The sequence below is a fragment of the Giraffa tippelskirchi genome, chromosome 8 (genome assembly GCF_054371585.1).
Source record: "Giraffa tippelskirchi isolate mGirTip1 chromosome 8, T2T-mGirTip1v1.2.pri, whole genome shotgun sequence".
Classification (NCBI taxonomy): domain Eukaryota; kingdom Metazoa; phylum Chordata; class Mammalia; order Artiodactyla; family Giraffidae; genus Giraffa; species Giraffa tippelskirchi.
The window spans coordinates 126,453,687-126,475,135 of NC_137282.1; the positions used below are offsets into that span (position 1 = coordinate 126,453,687).

General features: G+C 37.6%; 1 protein-coding gene across 1 annotated transcript in view; it reads right to left on the minus strand.

The window, feature by feature from the left end:
* Window positions 1–664: 664 nt before the first annotated feature.
* SRPK1 (SRSF protein kinase 1) overlaps window positions 665–21,449 on the minus strand; it is a 64,434-nt gene continuing 43,649 nt past the window's right edge. Inside the window, 8 exon segments of the mRNA XM_081520203.1 lie at window positions 665–3,132; window positions 4,551–4,643; window positions 8,380–8,449; window positions 12,678–12,785; window positions 18,329–18,429; window positions 19,177–19,596; window positions 19,987–20,200; window positions 20,629–20,654. Of these exon segments, the coding sequence (XP_081376329.1) occupies window positions 2,948–3,132; window positions 4,551–4,643; window positions 8,380–8,449; window positions 12,678–12,785; window positions 18,329–18,429; window positions 19,177–19,596; window positions 19,987–20,200; window positions 20,629–20,654 (1,217 nt within the window). The 3' untranslated portion in view covers window positions 665–2,947.

A 21,449-nucleotide genomic window follows, 5' to 3' on the forward strand; every position in this document is an offset into this window, starting at 1 on the left:
TTGGGTAATGCAGGCAATGACCAAAAAAAGGCCAATAAAATCTATGAAACAAGCTTCTGACCGTACTAGTCATCCAATATGCAAATTAAAACAAGATACTCCCCTTTTGGGCCAATCAAACTGGCTATTAGGAATAAAATGAGTGAGATACAACAGGCTCTTTCAAACACTGTTGGTCACCACAAAACAGTCCAACTGTTCTCCACTTAAGTTAGGCAACATTTACTAAACGCCTTAAAAATGTGCTTACTCTCTGCCCCAGCCATTCCATTTCTAAGAATTTATACTGAGGGGTGAATGAGACAAGTATATTAAAACCTGTGTATTCCAGTGCCTTGAGGTTCACGAAATTTTGATATTTTGCACTTTGTGATCTGTAGAGAGAAAAAAAAAAGACAACCCACAAATATTAAGGAAAAATGGTGCCAAGTTATAGGGAATAACAATTTTCTTAGAATTTTCCAAAATGTACTTTGTTAATCCCACTCCACCTCCAACTTAAAAGACAGAAGCAAAGCTACGAACCCCACAAAATGACATGTGTTTAAGTTATACAGTTTCATGGTATATTTAAGTTCAAAAAGCAACTCAACCAATCCGTTCCTCCATTCAGAAGCTAGGTCAGATCAACTTGGGCAACAAACAGAAATCTTCTGGAAACATGTAGGTTATTAAATAATTTTATTGTACTGCATTTACAAAGAAAACAGACAATGCACCCAGTAGAAAGAATAAAAATGTGTTTGGGGTTTTATTTTTTACTGACAGCAAATAGAAATCCTTTAGTGAGATCCTGGCAATTTGACAGTAAGTTCAATAAAGGTACATGGGATACTTGAAAGATCAAATTCTACAGCTGCCTCTTTCTACGGCTTTGCATTCATCTGGCTCCTTAAGAGATGGGAGTGAAGCCCTTATTTGGTGGGAAAACATTTCCAAAATGAAGTTATAGGTTCTCTCATTACATTTCTCTTCATGTTAGTTGTTAAAACAGGGCCTTCTATTTGTGTGTGTTTTGCTTACTTCACCTTAATGTCATCACCAGAATTCCTATCATTCCACAATTGTGATTTTACAGTGTAGGAAAGAATTCAGTTCTAGTCTGGTATTGCTTTAGATGTATATATCGCTGAAAACCAAAAGTGGATTAGAACTGCTGAAGGATTTTCCCTGCCGTTGTTTGATACAATCTATTTTCTTTATTCTTGATAGGTGCATAGACAGCCTCACTTAAAATTCTTTCTACAGGAACATGTCTGATTTCAGGATTACCATCAAGGATCCGATGAAATGGCTGGCCAGTTATTCAGGGTAATATGTTTGTGAGTTAAATGGATTGCATAATTGCACCACTTTTTCCTTTGCCTTTGTTGGTAAATGACAGAATCTAGATTCCAATTTCCTGTACAGAAAGTTGGCCACCCAGCAGTCTCATCGCTGCTTTATTAGCGGAGCCTCGAGTTGCACCTCCTTGGCTTTCTGTAAATCAGTCCTGTAGCCACTTCTGGAGAATGCTGAATCCCCAAGGCCCACTTGGTCCGTGCAGAACAAGCAGCTGTGACCCCAATCCTGCCCCTCTTTTGCTTTTCAATATGACCCGAGGAATATATGTAATGTCTAGGGCAAGTCTAGGAGAGGCTCATTCTAAAATAAGATTCACAAAGCCTTTTCCCATTTAAAAAAAAAAAAGCCTCAAGTACATTTCAATCATCTCAAAATTTAAAACTTACATTATACAAGGAAATAGCAGCAGAGAATGGCTAATTTTAAACCAATCGAGAAAGAAAAATAATAAAAACAAACACAACCCTCAAAATAAACAACAATGAAAAAAGTGCCATCCCACCCCTCCCCTTGGTTCTTGTATCCTGGGATTTCATTTAAGACCTGAAGCCTCTGAGAAAATGAGAAGGGCAAAGCCATAAGGGGAAACTGCTTCACGGCTGAATTCTGGACGAGGTAAAGCAAAGGCCCTAAATAAAAATTGGGGACTGTTTGTAAAAAAAAAACCAAGAACTCTAGGATAGTTTCTTCTCAGATGAGAAAATCTCTGAAACTTAGTTCTCTTTTCTAGAGTCATCCTGAATTCTTTAATTATGGGGCAATAAACTCAAGTGCAATGAGTAAAGTGCCAGCCAGGGATTAAAAAAACAAAAAATAAACAGCCAATCAAAGTAATTCTGCTATTAGGGTACAGAAAAGACACAGGAAAGGACTGTTTGCAGAACATATGTGGTTCTGAAGAAATTACTAGTCAATGGTTCCAGTTTTGCTTCTATCAAAAATCAGAATGAAGATTCGAGGACCTTAGGGCTATTAAAGGATGAAAGGAATTGGATAGTGCTTTGAACAGTGATAAATGTTACCTAAATTTGGTGTTTATACAGCTCATTTAAAAACGTAGTAGCTTAAAAGTCGCAGAAAAAAATGTGAAGATAGAGAACAACAGAAACAATCCAGGAAGATGATGCAGCCTGGATACCGCAAGTTTAATGTCTCTGCTGTACACAGAAGTAACACCCTTTCCCCTTCTCATCCTTATGCTGGCAACAGGATATGCACTAGAATATTTGACTCTTAGAGTCAGTGAATAAAAGGATGAGCTCATACATCTTCATAGCTCTTTTTAAAAGGATGCTTATAATTTAAAGGATGTCCTGATGGAAAGACAAGGGTACAGGGTGTGAGGTTGTTTCACATTTTAGTCCATTAGTCTTTGGCAGAGCCCAATCAAGGCCAAATTCACCTAGGATGCCCAATGGCTGTGGGAGGATCTCCACAGGGTCAAGTAAGCAAACCCAAATGAACGTGTTGGATTAAACAAAAGACACGAACACCCTAGCAACCCTTGAAGGCAGAGCTTCACCCTGAAAAGGGAAGGGAGAAATGCTTGGAGGGGAGGGGTGGAGGGCCAGCCTGTGATCTCTGCTGCGGTGCTGGACTGGGCTTAAGAGTTGAGCCAAGGGTGCCGGAGACAATCGGCGGCAGTGGCCCTCTTCTCGGGGATCAGCTCCAACATGGGCAGTAAGAAATCTGTGAAGCCAGCTGCCTCTTCCTGAGACCACTCATACTTCTCCACTAGAACCTCAAAAAGGCCCCAGGGTTTCAGCTTCGTGATGTGTTTCAGATCACCTATGGTAAAGACAGTACAAAGAAATTGACCAACATTGGTAAGTGACATTGTTCTGTGGAAATCCACGAACTAATGCAGGTAGTCTCTCAAGAATCAAACTGCCATCAGAATCTGATCTTTCTCCATTCATAAAGCACTTCTCTTATTTATTTAATGCATTCCTTGGAAAGAAGTATCTCCATTTTTCACGAGGGCCTAAAAATTTAAAACAGTATTTTGATCCACCATTCCAGGATTTTTCGTCCTGATCAAGTCGGGCAGGCCTGTCAGGCACTAGGTATTCACTAAACTGAAAATTAAAAGCCGATATACTCAGCATGGTCTCATGGTATTTAAGGCAATTTATTACCACATACTAAGAATAATTTGTTTGTACTCTATTTTTGGCTCAATAATCTAGTAAATGTTGCTTCAAAATAAGACAGTAATTAAAATAATAAAGAGCTAAAAACCACGCCCATCATGTATAAAAGTAACAAAACTAAAAAAACAAATTTTCAGATACAGCTGCATCACACTGTACCATTCTGGAACATCAATCTCCTTTTGCCTCCTCGAAACAAATTTTTTTTTTTTTTTAAAGATAGTCAATTATCAGGGACTTGTTAAGGTTAATGCTGCTTTAAAAATTTTTTCTCATATAATACATATTTGAAGTCTCTTCTGTGGGCAGTGAGTGCCTGATTACCCACTTGGTACACGCATGCCATTAACCTGACTTTGCACACAAGGAAGAACTCTCAGGAAGCACTTCACCATTTTCCTGTCCCAAATAGAAACATTAAGAAATGCTTGCTCTCAAATGCTGACAAAAAAAGATTTTTCTCAGCACAAGTGTAAATATTTTGAGGAAAAAGGGAACTATGACAAAAAGGGAAAAAAGGCTAGTCAGTTTTCTCGCCCCTCAGGTTTTCACATTTCAGTATCTGGAATGCATAAAAATACATATTTAAATATGCCAACATAATATTATCCAGTAAAAAATTTAAGGTGACTTTTATCTTTGTTTTCCTTACTAGTAAATGATGACATAAACTTATGAAATTGAAAGTATAAAGTTAATTAATTCTACTTGTCTTTTGATAGAACTGCCTCAGCAAAATCTGTCCGTTTTTCAGAAGGGCTATAGTAGGAGTAATCAACGAACTGTGTGTTAGCTACTAACTAATTTAATACGAAGTAATCCCCATTTAGAAATCAGGAAACTGAGTTTGGGTCAAAGACCACATCAGTAGTAGAGCAGTTGGAATCTGAACCCAGACGGTCTGGCTCCAGTCTCTGCTAAGGCACAGCTCTGCATTCAAGGCAGAAGCACCCTTCTTTAGGTGTTGAGGACACTGTACCCAGCAGTACTTACCTCTTCACTGTCAAACACTTTTGTCCCCTCAATGTCTGGGAACAAATACACTTCTTTTACCTTTTTTGGTGAAAAATTCCTTGGAATATTTTCCTGCCACAATGAGCTTGCGAGGCACCTTCCCCAGAAGTTCTATGATCAATGCAATGTGATCTGTATGTTGCAAACATTTCAAGAGGGGGGAAAAAGACATACATAACAGGAATAACGAATGTAGTTCTATACACTGGCAGAAAGAGTAGCATGCACACCTCTTTGTAAAGCATTTCAGCTTGCTTTCTGTCCTAAATGAGAAGAGGACTCTATCCATCTAATGGAGAATCCGGAAAACCATTCAGGTACCCACTCCAGTGGGACTTGAGTGGTAACTAAAAACCATCTTGGTGTGAATGCTCTGCTTCCTGAAGCTGCATCCCTGGGACCTAGATGAAAACTCATGTTAACAATACTACCTCTGCGATTGAAGAAGTCCTGTGAATATTTCCCACTGAGGGCAAAGCGTCTTGGAATTCTGCCTATCAGCTCTATAATGTGCGCAATGTGGTCTAAAACAGAAGGGTAAGAAGCACAGGATCAAGGACAAGCCGTAAAAGAGGTTTTCCTATGAATAGCTTTTTCAAGAACTAGCTACTTAAAAGTAACTACAAATAAAACCCAGGACACTCAAGGGAAGACTAGGAAGGCCCAGGATTATTTCAGGTAATTGATTGCCTGTAGTGGGCAAGTCCCATTCTAAAGTTTGGAGGCTTATCTATTTTATTTCTATTTTGTCTACATGTCTAGGTTCAGGTGGGTTTTACAAGTAAGGTAAAAAGTGTACCAATATGCTTCAGACATTCTAGGACAGATACTGATAACAGATATTTATAACAGTGCTCAATAGGGCTTTGAGGGAAATAATATCACTTTACTTAAGAATGTTCATGACAAAGCACTCACATATGATTAAGTTTTCACAATCACCTTGTAGAACAGGCCAAAAATTAATACTCCATTTTAAAGGTGAGAAAATAAAACCTCAGGGAGAATGGACTACTTGAGCTACACAGCTAATGAGAGCTAGAATTCAGATGAAAACCCCTATCTCATCATGTCTTGTCCAGAGGGTTTTTGTAATTTAATAAACCATATTTTAAAAGAAAAAATTAGCACCAACATTTAAAGCACAGCTATTATACTTGACTCTATTTGGCCCTAAAGTGTCTAAGTCAGGTAGTGCCTTGTAACTGTCTCAGCAGGAATACGGAGTGTGAGCGCTGCTAGGGAGATGTGCAGTCTGTCAGCAGGAGATGAGCCTGGACTAGCCAGCATCTACACCTACAGACAGCTCTATTACCTTTTCCTGCAGGTGACAGAAAGTAAACATATGAAGAGCTTTTAAAAAGCGATGGCTCCCAGCCACAAAAGTTTTACAAATGACTTTTAATTCTGCAGTTATAGAATCAAGGTCAAAAGGAATCACTTAAAAACTTCTAATAATGTATCTTAGAGGGGAATAATATGCTAGGGACATTCACATATCTGGGAATTTGGGAAGGTTTCAGGTGCTTCCTATTTTTCAGGTAAAGGACTCACTGATGTCATTTAAAAGCAGCTTTATATTCATGAACTCACTATAACCTTTGGGCAGTTTGACTGAATTTATGATCTGGTAACAAGTATTTCACTGACAAGAAATTTTTGCCAATTTTAGGATCTGCAAATAAATATCTTTGTATAAATTAATTATAAATGAGTCTGTAATTTGTCTTACTGTAAATTTCCAAGTAAAATATTGGTTCTTTTAATATTTTTCTTATACTAAGGAATTATTTTTCCCTTGAAATCATTACATTACTTTTAGTTGCAGCAACCTACCTCTGGTTTATCAGTTAATCATAGGATTAATACACCTGACAGGCAATATTATTAAGTATTATTCTAAGGTTTAGGGCTGTGGAATGTCACTAATAGCAGAAGACATGCTACTTAGGCCCCAGTCCTACCATGACTCCTAACTCTATGCCTACACCAGCCAGGGATAAGCATTTACTTTTTCCTGCTCCTGTAAGTCAAATAGTAGTTAGTATTCTGAGGTTTTATCTAAGGACTATTAACATTGACTGGAACAGAAGGGAGTAAGTTATGATCTAAATATCTAGGGTAACTGGTTCTCTCGTGTCTCTTGAGACTTTCATTTACATTTCACTTTTCAGGTTTGGTAGAAGAATACTCCATACAATATAATTCTAGCCACTATATGAATTTTGTACCACAGACTATTTATAGGCAATCTAGAGAAATAAACAAAAAAAATTAATTACGCTTACAAACAGATATAGTAGGGCTTTCTTTTTTTTGCTGTGCTGTGCAGCGCAATATGTGGGATCTTAATTCCTTGACCAGGGATTGAACCTGAGCCCCCTGCATTGGGAGCATGAAATCTTAACCACTGGATCACCAGGGACGTCCCTAGTAGGGCATTTCTAAAACAGTGTAAGTCTATGCCCCCAAACTTATAATCCAGAAAAGAAGCAAGCAGGTAACAGGGAAAATCAAGTGTGTACCAGTCCATCCTAAAGGAGATCAGTTCTGGGTGTTCACTGGAAGGACTGATGTTGAAGATGAAACTCCAATACTTTGGCCACCTCATGCGAAGAGTTGACTCATTGGAAAAGACCCTAATGCTGGGAAGGATTGGGGGCAGGAGGAGAAGGGGATGACAGAGGGTGAGACGGCTGGATGGCATCATCAAACTCGATGGACATGAGTCTGGGTTAACTCCGGGAGTTGCTGATGGACAGGGAGGCCTGGCGTGCTGCAATTCATGGGGTCGCAAAGAGTCAGACACAACTGAGTGATTGAACTGAACTGAACAGAGGTAGTAATTATAGTATATTCTTAAAAGGGGCTTATGTACTGAAATTATGTCCGAACTGTACCCATTAAAGTAGGTATATGGCTATGGGGATTAGTTAGCAGAGCATTTTTCAAACAGTACTTATTATGAGGTTTTACTAACACTACCTATTGGCATCCCAGTTTGAGAAAGAGCACTGTCAGTTCCATAGAGCACAGAACCCGTTTTCTTAAAGAACCAAGAAAAGCACAGAAAGTAAAAGACCTATTTTCCACCCTGGGTGGGTACAGTGGCAGTACTCTCTCAAAGTAATCTCCACTGATTCTGAAAACAAAAGTGCCAAAATCATATAATAAAGAAGGTAAAACATTCCTTTAATAAAGTTCTTAAATTCATGCTATCATCTAGTTACTTGAATGCTACCATGATTAAAAAAATAATCATGGTAGATATTTAGGTGTCTGGCTTCACAGCCTCTCAGAGCAACTGACAGCTTAGGCTTTTCCTACTGGTATTGCAAAATATAAATCAGTAATATTTTAAAATGGAATTCTAAATGTTAGTATAATTTAAAAAGAAAAAAAAATATACCTTTCATTTTCAGAAAGGAAAAAAAAGAATGCTAAATGTTGTATAATTTATATAGACAAAGAGGATAGATTCTCTGCATTCAAGAGTGTATGTATGTTGAAACTGACTTCCAAATAAAATTGGAAGCATAACTAGGCAACAAATTGATGAACAGGTAGATCCAAACTGGGTAAAGAATGAATCACTGATTTATTAATATACAGGAAGGAAGACAACTAGATGCTTTAGAAGAAACCTGGCAAATACAAGTTTCAGTTCAACCACCTGTGGCCTTTTCTCTAATCCTTACACAAAATTCTTTAATATCTATTATAAAATATCTACTATATCTAATACTTAATATAAAATATATTTCTTTTCTGGGATTTATATATACTTAGCACACTAAGATGACTAAGGCTCATTAGTACCAACAATGACAGCCACCACGCACAGACAACCTTGGCTGAGAGGACTTACCTTCATCTCGAGTGTACTCTTCCCCTGAATGAGGTTCAAATAAATAGTCGCCTGTGGCCAGTTCAAAGGCCTAAGAAAAAGAGGAAAAGCTTATGAAAGCATAAAAAAAAAAAAAAAAAGACCTCTGGGAAGTTTACTGCTATTTGGCTCAATTTTAAGTAATATTTTTTTTTCTTGGAAAAACCTGCAAATGATCATTTAAAACATTGTCTAAGATTATTCTTAAAGAGCTTTCCTTTCACACCTGCACCTTAATAAAATGGAGCAGGAAAACTGCAAAAGCTCAGTTAATATCAATATGTGGATTATTCCAAGCCCCTGAGCCCCAATCTCTTAATCATTAATTCAACTCTCTTTAGTTTCTCTTTTTGCTCAGAGAGGGACATATCGAAGGTGATTCTAATTTATTAAATTATTCATGAGGTGAGTATTTTTTAATAAATTCACACAGCTAGAAATTAAGATTTTGTACCTAAAATCAAAACCAAAAAAATTCAGAAATTTTTCTACTTAGGACTCTTTATAAAGAGTCTGGTAGAAAGCACTTTTAAAATAAGTTTTGCTTTGGAAAGCCCTCGTTAAACTGTCCCAGACAGAGAGTTCCCAGTTCCTCGGTCTATAGAGAATCAGAAAAAGATGAAGTATAAATGGAGTCAGGAGCCACTCATACTGATTAGCAGGTATGCATTCACCAACCAGAAAGAGAGAGGCATGTCTCCTATAACAAGAAAACTTGTAAACAGAGTTTAAGAGGGTCTGAAAAAGTGATTTCCTTAGGAGTGTCAGTACAGAGGACAGCATCTGAGTGATGGGGCTGTATTAATTTTTCAATGATTAACAAGAGAGCAAGTAATTTAACAGCAGTTTTAAAAAGGACCTTATTGACATAAAAAGTACAGTTATCAGTCAAGTGCTAGTAACCACAGGTTAATTTTGACTGATTCAATGGTACCAAGTATCCCAGACAATCTCAGGAATGTGGGGTGGACTTAGTTGGGACACATTCTCAATTTAGATCCAGGTTTAGGTCTTGGTTGTCTGCCAGTGTCACAACAGGAGAGTCTTTCTCAAAAATGTATCACCTGGGCTGTACTACTGCCCAGAACAAGACCACAAAACCAGAAGTTTCAGGATTGTCTCTAAAATGCAGGCAATGCTGTGGCTTCTTGCTCAGCATAGCTTGTTTTACATGCCAGCAATTCGTTATTGAACTACACTGATAAAGCAGATACTTGTTACACCCTCAAAGCAGAACAGAAACAAATGGATTCTTGTTCATCAAAGTTTGTCAATCTCTCCTAAAACCAGTACTTTAATTTTTCCATCTCATGCTGGGATTCAGTGAAAATATTACAAGTTAAAAAAGAAGACAGTTTTCTAAAAATGTAAAATACTCTAGGCACTTCCCTGGAAGTCCAGTGGTTAAGTCTCCACTTGTCCAATGCAGGACGAGGTTCAATCCTTGGTTGGGGAACTAAAGTTCCTTCCACATGCCATGTGGTGCAACAAAACAAAAACAGAACAAAAAAACTAAAACTTTCCACCTAGATACTTCAAGTTCTCTAAAAGAACTTTATTTTTGGAACATAAGGTAGTTGCTTATTAGTTACAATTTTATAAGTAACAGTACAAAAAACCCCAACCCAAACCAAAAGATCACAACAGAACTAAAAACCCCTAGAAACTTGATTACAAAACACCTAGTTGAACATCTTTCCTTTACAGATGAGAAAACTGACCAGAATGGAAAGGCCAAGTCCATCCCAGAATCCAGGGCTCTGGTGCCTACACTCCTGTCCTTGTCTCATGCTGACCAAAGGGCCTATTCTATGCCAGTCAGGGTCACGCTGACACCGACAAAACCAGTTATTAAACCCAGCGTGCTGGTGACTCCAGATAGTGGAATATTATTCAGTGCTAAAAAGGAATGAACTATCAAGTCATGAAAAGACACGGAGGAACCATAAACGAGTACTGCAAAGTAAAAAAAAAAAAAAGCTAACAAATCATACTGTATGATATCAACTATATGATATTCTGGGAAAGGTAAAACTATGGAGACAATATCTACCCTTTATTCATTCTTAATGCTCTTCACAGAACATTCCCTTCTTATAACTGTGCTTCTAACTTTGTAGTATCAATCACTAAAGTGGTAGGCAATCTAACAACTTGACTTTTTACTTCTCAGAAAGGGTCCCAATCGTTCCATCAATTAATTGCACTGGATGAAGGAGGATCCATGTCTCCAGGACACTTCTGATATTCCAAGATTTATTTTTATTCTGAGTATGGTGATATTTAAAGCAATATTTCTACGTCTATTAGCAAATGAGAGAAATTTGGGGTAATAAATGGGGCTCAAGTTTTCATGATACTGTCTCAAGTCAGTTAAGTGCTTTCCCTCCCTTGGTCAACAAAATTCCTGTATGTGAGCTGGTCCAACAAGGGGCCTAGGTTAACCAACGCCCCCATTCATCTTTTTTGCCTTACTTCTTAAGCCTGACATTGTAAGTACTACCTTAAATAGCAAGCAGGACTTACTGCCCTCAACTAAACCATTAAAAACCACACCATAGTAAATCAAAGGCCACCTACAAACTAGCTATATTTTGTATGGGGGCATCTCTATCAGTTATTTCCTCTACCAAATCAAATCCCTCAATACAAAGCTTTAAAGAATGGCAAGAAAGAAGCTTTTTTTTTCAGTGTTTTTTCATCTTTTGCCCACAATACCAAACTATCTTCATTTCAGGTAGCCCCCCTGCTTAAAAAGACCACTGATGTGTCAAAACAAAATAATAACTGAAATTATAGTTTAATATGTTTCTGGTTTAGTTCACTCATTTGATGGCCCACAAATATTTACTAAGTACTACTGTATACTAATGAATTTGTTTGATCTTGTTCTTGTTTCCTGGGAGGGTACCTCTAAACTCAGGATTTCCAAGTCATAAGAGTGACTCTTATTCATGGTGGGCCCCTTAGGACCACACTTCAGTTTATACTAATGAGGTGACTCATAGTGGGCCCCTAGACACAGGTTCAAGAGGGGGGATGGACATGTCCCCAGAGTGGGTAAGACCAATTGTACAATCAGAAGGTTGAGGTGTTGAACTGAGTGTTGTCATAACTGCCCTCCCAATCTCCCGGAAGGATAAGGGGGCTAGAGACTGTAACGAAATCTCAATAAAAACTCTGGGCACTCAAAGCTTGGGTGAACTTCCCTGGTTGGTGATACACATTGATCTGTCAGGAAAGTGAGGTATTCTAAGGACACAGAAGCTTCTTCATCTCTGGTACCCTCTCAGGCCTCAATATATGCATGTTTTCATTTGGGTGGTCCTGATTTATATCCTTTATATCAGAACTGTTAATATTTTAGCACTTTCTTGAGTTCTGTGAGTGATTCTAGCAAATTACTGAATCTGAAAGGATAGTGGAAATCCCCAATTCGTAGCCAGACGGTCAGGAGTGTAGGTGGCCTGTTGACCCCAGAGCTTGTAGCTGGTGTCTGAAGTGAGAACAGTCTTGTGGAAAACTATGCCTTTAATCTGTGAAGTCTGTGATGACTCTGGGTAGTGACCATTAGAAATGCATTGTAAGCACCCACTCAAAAGGTCTCAGGCCCTGAACCAGACATTTAGCTATACATAATAACAGACATGGCTCCTGACAGTATGGCACTTATAACAAGTAGGAGAGAAAAAAGTAAAACACACAATTACAAATCGAAGAGTACCTCCATTTCAGGAAACAATATAATATGTTCCAACATGAAGCTATTTGTGGGAAGTCATTTAATATCAACTAAATCTGATCACTTGAGTAGTTGCCTGACAAGGACAAAGCAGCAACTTACGAATCCATGGATGACTTAGCTTCAGTCATCTTGTGACGTGCAAAGGTGTCTGAAGAACTGCTGAATGTACAGAACTTTATAGAATGAATCAATTTCCAGGGTTTTCCCTAATCTGATAATACAGCTGAAAGGGCAAGGGGTACCTGTAACCTGCAAAAGCAATACCACTTCTGAGCAGTTGTTTTTAACGCCCACCCTCAGCCCCCATCTGTAATAAGAAACATTTGGTTCCTTCACCTAACAGGAATTGGGCAGGGACCGAATGCAATGCCAGATGTTTATACCTAAAGTTCTGAATTCAGACATCTCCAGACATGAGATTTAGAGTGCCAGTGGTAAATCAGAAAAATATTCCTTTCCTATTTGTTAATTTGCTGGTCTACTGAAATTAGCAAATTACCACATAACAAGTTAATGTCAACAGGAAAAACATTACCATGCATGCTGTGCTCCAAATGTCAGCAGGGGTATTATAGCCAGATCCTATCAAAACTTCCAAGGAGCGATACTGTCTTGTTTGAATATCTTCGGTGAAATGTTTGTGCTGAGCAAATGAAGGAAATAGTATTTTAAAATTCATTTATTCTAAAAAGTAACAAGTCATGATTGCTTAATAACAGAGATTAAGATAAATTCACCCAAGTTTTCCCTAAACCAAAGTTCTCATGTAGCTCATTTCTTAAGTATCATTTTCATGCTATTAACTTCATATAGCTTCACTTTTCTTTACATGCCATCTGCTCCAAATTATTTCTGCCAACATGAGTCTGAACTTATATAGATACACAGGTTAGGCAATAACAAATTTTTTTTTAAGAAATGGAAAACTATTATCCCAAACAAAAGTTAAGTTGTTTGTCTAAAATTAATAATTTGCATTTCAACATATAAATGCTACCAATTTAAGTTCCATTCAAACTTTTCCTTGTGTGCTCATTATGAGAAAATAAAAGGTGTAGATTTCGAGTTTTAAGAACCTTACAAACACCACCCATAAAATGACTTCTTGCCTTCAGTCTCCTTTTGCTCCCTCACCCCTCCTAAATACCAAACATTTATCTTGGGGACCATGTTAACCACTATGGGGATGCAATCATCAAAACAACCCGTTTCTTTAACACATGTATGGGGCAAAAAGGGAAAACATCTAAAAATAAAGCAAAAAGGGAACAGACATTTGTGAACAGGGGAACTTAGGCCGAGGAAGCTTCAGGCAAAAAACCATCACTGAGGGGAGCCCCTAAGGGTGCTGGACTCAAGTTTGACCAAAAGCACTTCAGGTAGAGGGAACACCACAAAGGCATGGAAAGACATTTGCAAAAGCCAAACACAGCTAACTGCTAGGTTGAAGAATTCAGATTTCATCTGGCGACAAGAGAACACCACTGCATGTTAGGAAACAGGAGAGTGTCCTGTAAGAATACTGACAGGACCTCTGAGAACACCATTCCAGTAATCTTCTTCTGGTTTGTGGCCAGATTTAGGCTTAGTAATGAACATCTGAACAATGGCTGTGAAAACAGGAGAGAGAAGAGTTAAAACCAAGAACATTCACAGGAAGAATAAGAACAATTTAAAAATTCAATGGCTAGAAGCGGGAGACAGGAGGAAGAGTCAAAAGGAACTCTGCGGTAGAGGCTGTCAACAAAAACAGGGGTGGAAAGACTTAGAGAGGGAAGTGGTTTTACAGGAAAACAATGGGTCCAGATACTGAGTTTGAAGTGGAAATGTACTACAGGTGATACATTCAGCAAAATGGACATGCTGTTTTCAAGGGAGCTGTCTTTACTAATGGTGCCTTTGCCTTACAAAGACTCTGTAAATGATAAATGAGGTCAAGAATCATCAAAAGAAGTTGAACTGGAAACATACACATCCACTTATTCCTGAAACTCCACTTCTGTAGAGAATCCAGTGTTAAATTTTTAAAGAATAAACTGACAGGGACTTCCCTGTAGGTTGTGGTTAAGACATGTGTTCTCAATGCAGGGGGCCTGGTTCCCATACGCTGCAACTAAGACCCGGCACATTCAAATAAATAAAGACATTAAAATAAAATAAATAAATAAATAAATAATAAACTGACAAAGACAGAGAATGGCAAAGAAGTCACAGCAATACAATTTAGGAGCTGGAAAGCAGAGAGATCCTTGTTAAATGTCTTAATGATCCAAGGAAGCTGAATAATAAGCCACTAGTGAAAGCTGAGAAGCACAGTGATATATAACACAGTACTCCTCCTCCCAAGGATAAGGATTTAGAGGTATCAGGTATTTCTGGAAGTAGGTGGGGAAGTGGGATTGAACAAATGAACACTGCTTTAGAACACCTTTTAAAGAAACAGAGCTCAGAACATGGGCATGATGCAGCGTAACAGCCCTTCCCTGACCTGACACAGAGGTTTTGTCTGGAGCAGGTAAAATAGTTCCTGGAGGACGCCTGGCATGGTTGAGGGGAGAGTACTATTCTGAATACAGGGCAATTATGTGACTATATGTAATTGTATGCTGAACCCCCAGTTTTCTAGCTTAACTCAGTTTTCAAAACACTAGCAGTCAGGCATTTACTCTCTGGGTAAGAGATTTAAGGAAGACTTAAGTTTTCTGTGGGAAATATGACCAATCCAAGACATTGACATCTGAGGATGAAATGAAACAGCTAAGACAGATTATTTTATAGTGAATAATTCAACAAGACCCACCAGGCACAAAGCTTCTAAACAGCTTTCTGGCCCTCCAATCAAATGGTCAGTCAGTCTTTTGTTTAATGACCCTAAACAAAGAAGGCAAGGAAGACACCACATAAAGAAAATGGAAAAATAATCAATATTCTCTCAGAGATAATCATGAAACCAAGGAACTCTTAGAAAGTAAGAATATAATAAGAGAAATAAGAAAATATAAGGCTTAAAAAGCACAAGCTGAGAAATCTGGAAAAGGAAGTGCTAGAAAATAAAAGAGATATATAAGAAAATTAGAGAACCTGCATAAAATCTAACATTTGAATAATGAGGTACCAGAGCTAGAGAAGAAGAGAATTAAAGAAAAAAAAATCAAGAAACAAAACCAAAGACCCAGAGCTTCAATACTGACAGCGCACACTGGGTTCTTAGCTAATGGATGAAAATAGATGTCATGAGGCACATGGCTGTTAAATGATCTCACAGACTTCCTCAGTGGAAAAGGCTTCATACAAAGGTCCAAAAATCAGAATGACTCTAGTCTTTTGGCAGCAATGACAGGAAACTAGAAAAAAATGAAGCAATGACAAACATTCTGAGGGAAAATGATTTTCATCCTAGAATTTTACATGCAGTCAACTGAGTGTAAAAACAGAATAAAGACATTATTAGATGTGCAAGGATGCCCACTCCTTTAGGAAGCCACTAAAAGTTGTACATACTTCAAACAAAAACCATGATGGAGTAAACCAAGAAAGAAGATCAGAGAGACACAAAATGGGATATATAGAGAGAATTAACAACAATCTCGAGGATGACTATGAAAGGAAATCCCAAATGGCAGTGATGTGGCAGGCCTACAGGGTATCCCAAGAGATGAACACAGATTAGAAGGCAACAAGTTCCAGGATAGAGCTCTTCAGGAAGAAAAAGCTGACCAATACCCAGGGTATCCACATGTATTAAAGTGTATGTATTCAAAGCACTGGGTCAAAGTATGGAGTGGAATTAAATGATAAAAGTTAAAAAAAAAAAGCGACTAAGTAAATGCAACAACAGTGTCAGGCAAAAAGGGAAAAGGAATCATAACACAATATATACTTAGTTCAGTTGAAGATAGCATTAGTCCTAATAATATAAACGTGAAATTATTTAGCCCAAAGTAGTATTAAATTGACAAGATAGGGGATAGGTGTAATGGCAGATAAGTCCTATTGGAAAGAAGGAAGAAATAGCTAAAACTGAAAAGAATGGGAAGCAATATACCCAAGTTATTTATTAATAATAATGAAGGTAAATACCATTATGTGGAGAGTGAAAAACTGGCAAAGGAAGGGCATAGATTTTTGAACTAAAATCTATGTAATTGTCCCTTAACTATATATGTATGTGCATAAGTGATGAGCAAAAGTATAATATTTTAAAAAACCAAGCTCTTTGAAAATAATAGAAAATTCCATTACAGAATACCAGATGCTGCTGTGCTTAAGAGACCAACAAGATGTGAGATCAGACCAGGATCCAGCCGCACAAGGCACCTACGTCTAGTTCACCACTGTCCTAGTGCCCAGGTCAAATATGTGCCCACACATTTGTTTAATGAGTGAATTTATGAAAAGCATATAAAGTCATTTTAGCATAGAGACTCATTAAAAAAAGAAATGTACGTGACAACTAAAGAAAAAAGAGATTAATTCTATTGTAGAAGAATGACAGGAAAGACTGTACCCAAATAAAGCAGAGCATGCCAAATGCATACGGCAGGCATGACGGAAGGTGTTCCAAACACAAAGGCAAAGGAGCTTGAAACGACGATGGCAGAAAATTGACAAACTTTTGAAGTTTGTATCATGTGATTTTTGTTACAATGTTTTCCTCTATAATTTTTTAAAATACTTAACAAGCACCTCCTATGTACCAGGTACTGTTCTAAGCATTATAGATACAGCAATGAATGAAAAATATCTCTGCTGTGATGGGACATACATTATAGCGAAAGGGATATTAAACAAATATATAGAATCAGATTGGGTTAAGTGCTGTGGAGAAAGAAAACTGAGGGGAGAAGGAGAGAGGAAAAAAAAAATACGTGAGTGAATATAAAAGGTGCACGGGTGTGAAGAGCAGTGGTTTATGCTAGGTGTTCAGGGAAAGATTCCCCTGGTAGGATGACATCTGAAGAGGAACTTGAAGAAAATCTACTCTTTCTGAAAGAGTAGATTATACACATTATCTTGGGAAGAGAATTCCAGGTAAAAGAAACTAAGTTTTTTGCTTGGTGTGGTAGTATGTGGGCCACAGTAAGGACTTTCTATTCATTCTAAAGGAAGCCACCACAAAGTTTTGAGAATATCTGACATGCATTTAAAAGGATCACTCTGATAGTTGTGTTGAGAACAGTCAGTAAGAGGCAAGGACAATGAAGAGAAGTGAGCAGCCACTGTAGTCATGCAGGTAAAAATATGGTGACCTGGTGAAATAATTCCAACTACTTAAAAAGCTTTTCCATATTCCTATCAGTCAGTGCTTAGTACTGACTTCATGTTTTCTAAAATGTTACCACAATATTCTGGAATCAATACTGAAATTGAGATCCTACTTGGTTATGAACTGTTAGATATAGGATGTCATGTGGAATAGGGAATTTGAAATAAAAAAATAAACAGATCTATTAAAGTGATTTCACCTCAATAGTCTCCAGTATCCCTGTTTATAAAGCATATAGCTCTTTGAATAGTACTGTTTATGTGCAAATCTTTGTATTGTAGATTTTTAAAGATATTCATTAAAAATAACACAAAAAGCATTCTTAACTTGGTAAACAACAGTATTAATAAGACACTATATATCAAAACCCCCTTTAAAAAAGCCACTCAACTTCTGACTTAGCAATTTCATGTCTAGGGCATGTTCTAGGTCAACTACAGAAGACTCATGAGCAAAGATGCTCATCACAAAGAACTGTCAAGAATATGTGAAGGTTGTAGTATATTAGCAAGTATCACATAAAACTGAATTTGATATAAATTTGTGGTTGACAAAAGTGTCCAAAATATTAAGTGAACTAAAAGGTTACAATTAATAAGTTGGTTAGATGCTAATTTAAAAAACAGAAGGGAAAGTCTGAATGTGGGCATTTAGACTATGAAAGTCAACGAGGATACAGAGAAAACAAAACCTGCCAAGAGTGGACATCACTGAATGTCGGAGATGGGGACCTTGTGTGGGGGCAGGAGGGGACTGCTTCAGCATACCCTTCTCTCTACGCACGCAAAGGTTCGGAGAGATTAAAATGGTCACCGGCAACCTAGGTTCAGAACTGCAGTGCTTTCTTCTTTTAGCACAACAAAGTCCAAATTCTTATTTATCCCCAGTCACTTCAAAACACTGAAACAAGCTTAACTTACCACCCAACAGGCATTTCCAAGATCAGCGATCTTCACTTGGAGCTTTTCTGCATTTTTTGGCTCAAGGGGGTTAACAAGAAAATTTCCAGCAGTGGATTTTCCTATAGACAACAGGTATCATCAGTAAGACTGTTCAATGAACAGAGAAATATCCAAAGGTTAATAAAACTCTGTGAGGTAACAAACACAGGCCCACAACTGGCCACCTATTAATACATTTTCTAAGACTGAAAACAAGTAAAAGCAACACCTCGAGTTTCCAAAAATAAAATCCCTGCCTTCAAAGCGACAAGTAAAAATGCTGTGCACTCACTATATGACCAATAAAGACCAAATTGAACTACACATCTATATATTAAAGGTAACTCAGACACCTGCTGTAAAGTTGTATTTATGACAACAATGGTACTTTTATTTTAGAAACTCATTAAAAAATTTTTTCCATGTGGTGATTTTAAAAAAATTGTATACTTGATTTACAACATATTAGTTTCAGATATACAACATAGTAACTCAGCATTTTTATAGATTATACTCCATTTAAAATCACCACAAAATAATGCTGTATTTCCCTGTATTGCACAATATATCCGTATTAGCCTATCTGTTTTATTATACATAGTAGCTTGTTCTTCTCAATCCCCTCCCTCCATCTTTCCTTTCCCCTTCTCTCTCTTCTCATTTGTATCCACCTGTCTGTTCTCTATACCTGCAAGTCTATTTCTGTTTTGCTAAATTCATTTATTTTTTAGGTTCCACATATAAGCGATAACATACCTTTTCTGTCTTTGTCTGATGTATTAAAACTCAAGAATATCTTATGTAGGGAAGGAGCAATGGGAAACTACCTTTGCTGTCTAGTGGTCCATTATGTTCTTGCTCTTGTTCATCTTCACAGGGTATCTCTGCCCGAATGCTTTCTTGAAGTTGGCTGATGTCCTGTTCACTGAATGACTGGTCTACATTTGATGAAGACTGGCACATCATGGTATCAGACACCTCAGAGGTTACAGGTGTACAAGAGTCTGTTTCTTGAGATGTGCTGCTGTCTCCATTTTGGGAACTTAGTAAACTAGGTTCCTGCTTCAAATTTTGGATATCACAGTCATTAGCATTACGCAGATCCTCTTTAAGCCTCAATGTTTCTTTATTACTGTCCTCAGTATAATTAATGATTTCAATTACTCCATTGCAATTAATTTCTGCTGCACCACCCTCTACACCACGTCCTGTAAGTGTCTGATCCTGGTGAATGGTACTTGACTCTTCTAAGGAACAAACAGACAAAAAGGATGTACATGTATGCAGATGCATGAAACAGCAAAAAAAAAAAAAAAAAATCTCTCCATAAGATTAAAACACTTTCCAGAACTTATACACAGTGACATAAAAACATGACTGCATATCGAAAGCCTATTCATGGAAGGACAAAGATCTTCTTCTTCTTAACCAATTGCTAAAAAAGGTCTATGCTGCATTTCCTGAGAAAACTTAGAAATTACATTTGAATATTACCTCCCTAACATTTATGACAAGTTCTGTATTCTTACTGTGTAAGGACACCCCCAGAGATGCTGTGTATGCATGAAACCACTACATTATATAACAATGATAGATTAAAGTTTGCTATAAAGTAATTTGTGATGCTCTATTTATACCAAGTTTTTCTTGGGTCATTTTATTAGGTGGGTTCTCTTTCAAGGGTCTTTCAACAGGCCTCTCTGATTCTTCTTGCTGGTTTGGTCTTTTTTGCCCGGGGCCCGACTTTTTCTCCATTTCCTCAATTTCCTGCATTCGCTTCTCTAGTAATTCTGCCTGGCGCTTCTGCTTCTTCTTCAATTTCTTCTTCTTATTCTTTGACATTTTGTCGGCCTGGGCGGAGATTACAAACAGATAAAGCCTTCAGGTGGCTAATCCATTACCCCCAGTTGGAGATAACTATTAAGTTTAATTATTTCCTAATTAAATTCCACTCTTTCCCTAACATAACACTTAAGTTTTTCATTAACTAAAAAAATGCAGATACTCTTATGAAACCAAATTAAAACAAAATACACAACAATCTTGGTCCTCAGAACAGTCTGTGGGGCTGGTTCACTCTCATACACGCTCAAATTTATGGAAGCCTCATCAGTACAAACTTGCTGAAGACACACAGGAATTTATTGGAGAAAATTACAGAAGTGCAGGAACATTTTTTCTTTGTTTTCCAAACTCTAAATAAACTGTGATCCATAACAGTAGAACCCCTTCCCATTGCCCGTAGATCAGAATTAAATGTAGAAACACCTTATACTTACTGGTTTAGGTTGGGGTGCAGTACTGACTGAAAAGAAAAGAAAACCAAGTCAGAATCTTGGCATTTAGCAGGCAATATAAACTAAGACACCCTACCAGAATGAAGTTTTTCTCGTACAGTTTGTTAAGCAACTGTTAGAAACAACATTAAAAAAATAACATTTAAAGAACAATGCACAGAGAAGTTCACACATTTAAAATAAATTTAAATAAACTCTTCTCCAGATAGCATCAGTATACGCAAAGAACCAAGTTCCTGTTTCTGATTTATACTATTGTTTAGTTGCTATCGTGTTTGACACTTTTGTGACCCCATGGACTGCAGCCCACCAGGGTCTTCTGTCCATGGGATTTCCCAGGCAAGAATATTGGAGTGGGTTGCCATTTCTTCCTCCAGTGGATCTTCCTGACCCAGAGGTTGAACCCGTCTCTCCTTCACTGGCAGGCAGATTCTTCACCACTGATCCACCAGGGTAGCCTAATTTACACTATTAATGTTGCTAAAATTCCCTTCCTGTGTAGTGCTTAGGATGGAAAATGAGAGGCAACAACCATCTCCTCTCTTACCTAAGACTAGTTCTCCTTGGCACTTGTCAGTTTTAATTTTTTTTTAATTGTGGTAAAATAAACTCATAAAATTTCCCTTTTAACCATTGTTATGCATACAGCTCAGCAGTGTTCACTTCACATAGTTGCACAACATTTCTAGAACTTTTTCATTTTGCAAAAACGAAACTCTATGCCCACTAAACAGCTGTCCCTTGCCCCCTGTGGAGGTATTCTTTTTTTTTTTAAAGGAGGTCTATGGACAACTGATACTTCA